The sequence below is a fragment of the Triticum aestivum genome, chromosome 2B (assembly GCF_018294505.1).
Source record: "Triticum aestivum cultivar Chinese Spring chromosome 2B, IWGSC CS RefSeq v2.1, whole genome shotgun sequence".
Taxonomy (NCBI): Eukaryota; Viridiplantae; Streptophyta; class Magnoliopsida; order Poales; family Poaceae; genus Triticum; species Triticum aestivum.
Window position 1 is genome coordinate 38,183,186 of NC_057798.1, and position 2,517 is coordinate 38,185,702.

Below are 2,517 nucleotides of genomic sequence, written 5' to 3' on the forward strand. Positions count from 1 at the left end.
ACGGGTCAGGCTAGGTCAGGGTTCTCATAAGATTTGAAATAGGCCCTGGCGGATAGGCCGACATGTCAGACGTGTCCGGGCGACCCCATACCGCCCACATATATATGGGTTGGGAATGGGTGCCAGGCAGCCCAAAACTAATTGAATGAATCCAAAGAGATAATTTATACTCATTAAAATTCTTTTTAAAAAATTATACTCATTAAAAGCCTTCCTTTCTAACACTGCCCCCTTTAACTTTCTACCATAGTTAGAGCCATGTCGATAAATATTTATCTTTGACCAATTAATATTTCACTTTTAATTGAACGAAGTAGTAATTAAATTGGAGAGGCCTTATCTTTGGGTCACATTAATTTCCTACTTTGATATGGGGAGAGACTTCCAGGCTATATAACAAGGTGAATTAGCACAGAAGCACCGTGTCAGTGTCAGTATCAGTGTAGGAAGAGCGGCAGATCCACCGAAATGGCAAGCATAGCGCTCGTGCTCACAGTTTGCTTCTTGGGCTTTTACGTGCCCGCCCCTTCCCTGGCGTCGTCCTCCAACAACAACGACTTCCTCCGGTGCCTCTCCACTAGCATCCCCGGCCAGCTCGTGCTGACGCCGAGCTCGCCGTCGTTCACGCCGCTCCTCGTGTCATCCATCAGGAACGCCAGGTTGGTGGCGCCGGCGACGGCGAATCCTCCGCTCTGCATCGTGACGCCCACAAACGCGTCGCACGTTCAGGCCGCCGTGCGCTGCGGGCGCCGCCACAGCGTGCGCGTCCGCGTGCGCAGCGGCGGGCACGACAATGAGGGCCTCTCTTACCGATCGGCCACCCCCAACGGCGAGGCGTTCGCGGTGATCGACCTCGCCAAGCTCCACGCCGTCCACGTCAACCCGCATGAGGCCACCGCGTGGGTCGAGACCGGGGCAACGACCGGAGAGCTCTACTACCGCATCGCCACTGCGGCGCCAGGGCTGGGCTTCCCGGCTAGCGTGTGCCCGACCGTGGGCGTGGGGGGCATCATTAGCGGCGGCGGCATAGGCCTCATGATGCGCAAGTATGGACTCTCCGCCGACAACGTCCTCGACGCTAGTATGGTGGATGCCAACGGGAACCTACTGCCGAACAAGAAGGCCATGGGGGACGACCTCTTCTGGGCAATCCGCGGCGGCGGCGGCGGGAACTTCGGCATCGTGCTGGCATGGAAGCTGAGGCTCGTACCGGTCCCACCAAAGGTGACCTTCCTCAAAGTCGCCAAGACCATGGACCAGGGCGCGGTCGACGCGGTGACCAAATGGCAAACGCTCGCGCCGGCGCTCCCTGACGACCTCAGCGTACGGGTCGTTATCCAAAAGAGTCAGGCCAACTTCCAGTCCCTCTACCTCGGCAACTGCAGCACGGTGGTGGCGACGATGCGCAGCCGGTTCCCGGAGCTCGGGGTGACGAGCGCCGACTGCAAGGAGATGAGCTGGCTGCAGTATACGGCGTACATATACTTCGGCGACGCTATCAACAGCAAGCCGCTGGAGGCGCTCCTCCTCAACCGGTCGACGACCCTAGGCCCCTTTGTTAAGAACAAGTCCGACTACGTCAAGAAAGCCCTCACCAAGGAGACCTGGAAGAAGATCTTCCTTTGGCCCAACGGCGCGGGGTCGGGGCAGCTCATCCTCGAGCCGCACGGCGGAATAATGGGCCGCATTTCCGCCAACAAGATCCCGTTCCCGCACCGGAGCAGCGTGCTCTACAACATCCAGTACGTGGAGCTGTGGAAGGGCAAAGAGGCCGGGGGCGACATTACACCGAACTGGATCGGGAGCCTTTACGAGTTCATGACGCCGTACGTGAGCAAGAACCCGAGGGGCGCCTACGTGAACTACCGGGACCTTGACATGGGCGTGAACAAGGTGGTCGGTGGGGTCATGTGTTACGAAACTGCCAAGGTGTGGGGCGAGAGGTATTTTGGCCCCGCAAACTTCAAGAGGCTCGCCAAGATCAAGCGCAAGGTGGACGCCAGCGACTACTTCCGGAACGAGCAGAGCGTGCCGCCGCTTCCCTTGAAGTAGTGGTCAAGCTGTGCAAATCAATCTTGTTTGTCCGTATTGTAACTGCTAATAATAGTTCTGATGAGCTAATAAGGCCATTAACATTTGTCAACATAATTATGATAAAGTGCTCAGTTTTTTCTCTCATATAAGTTTTCCATTTTTCTTATTCTCAGCTGCAAGTGAATTTGTGTGAAATTTATGTGATATTTTAAGACTGCACCACTATTAAGAGGTTACTACTATGAGGTAAAATAATTTTCAGGGAATTTTGATCAGTCAGTGAAATTTATAAGATAGTATTTTTTAAGGCACATTAGAGCCCTCTTTGAATGATGTGCAATTTTTTGCTCATTCTGTATTAAAGGTCTACAAATAATTTTCAGGGAATTTTTGTTGATGATTAATTTTATCACCAAGTTACAATCATATAGATCTCTCAAAACATTACATGCATATATTATCAACTGGAGCTATTTGAAGAAG

At 53.2% G+C, this 2,517-nt stretch overlaps 1 protein-coding gene across 1 annotated transcript; it reads left to right on the forward strand.

Annotated features, from left to right (window-relative positions):
- Positions 1-468: 468 nt before the first annotated feature.
- LOC123040236 (berberine bridge enzyme-like Cyn d 4) lies at positions 469-2,206 on the forward strand. Its single transcript, XM_044463136.1, has one exon. The coding sequence runs from the start codon at positions 469-471 to the stop codon at positions 2,050-2,052; it is 1,584 nt and encodes a 527-aa protein (XP_044319071.1). The 3' UTR covers positions 2,053-2,206.
- Positions 2,207-2,517: the final 311 nt, after the last annotated feature.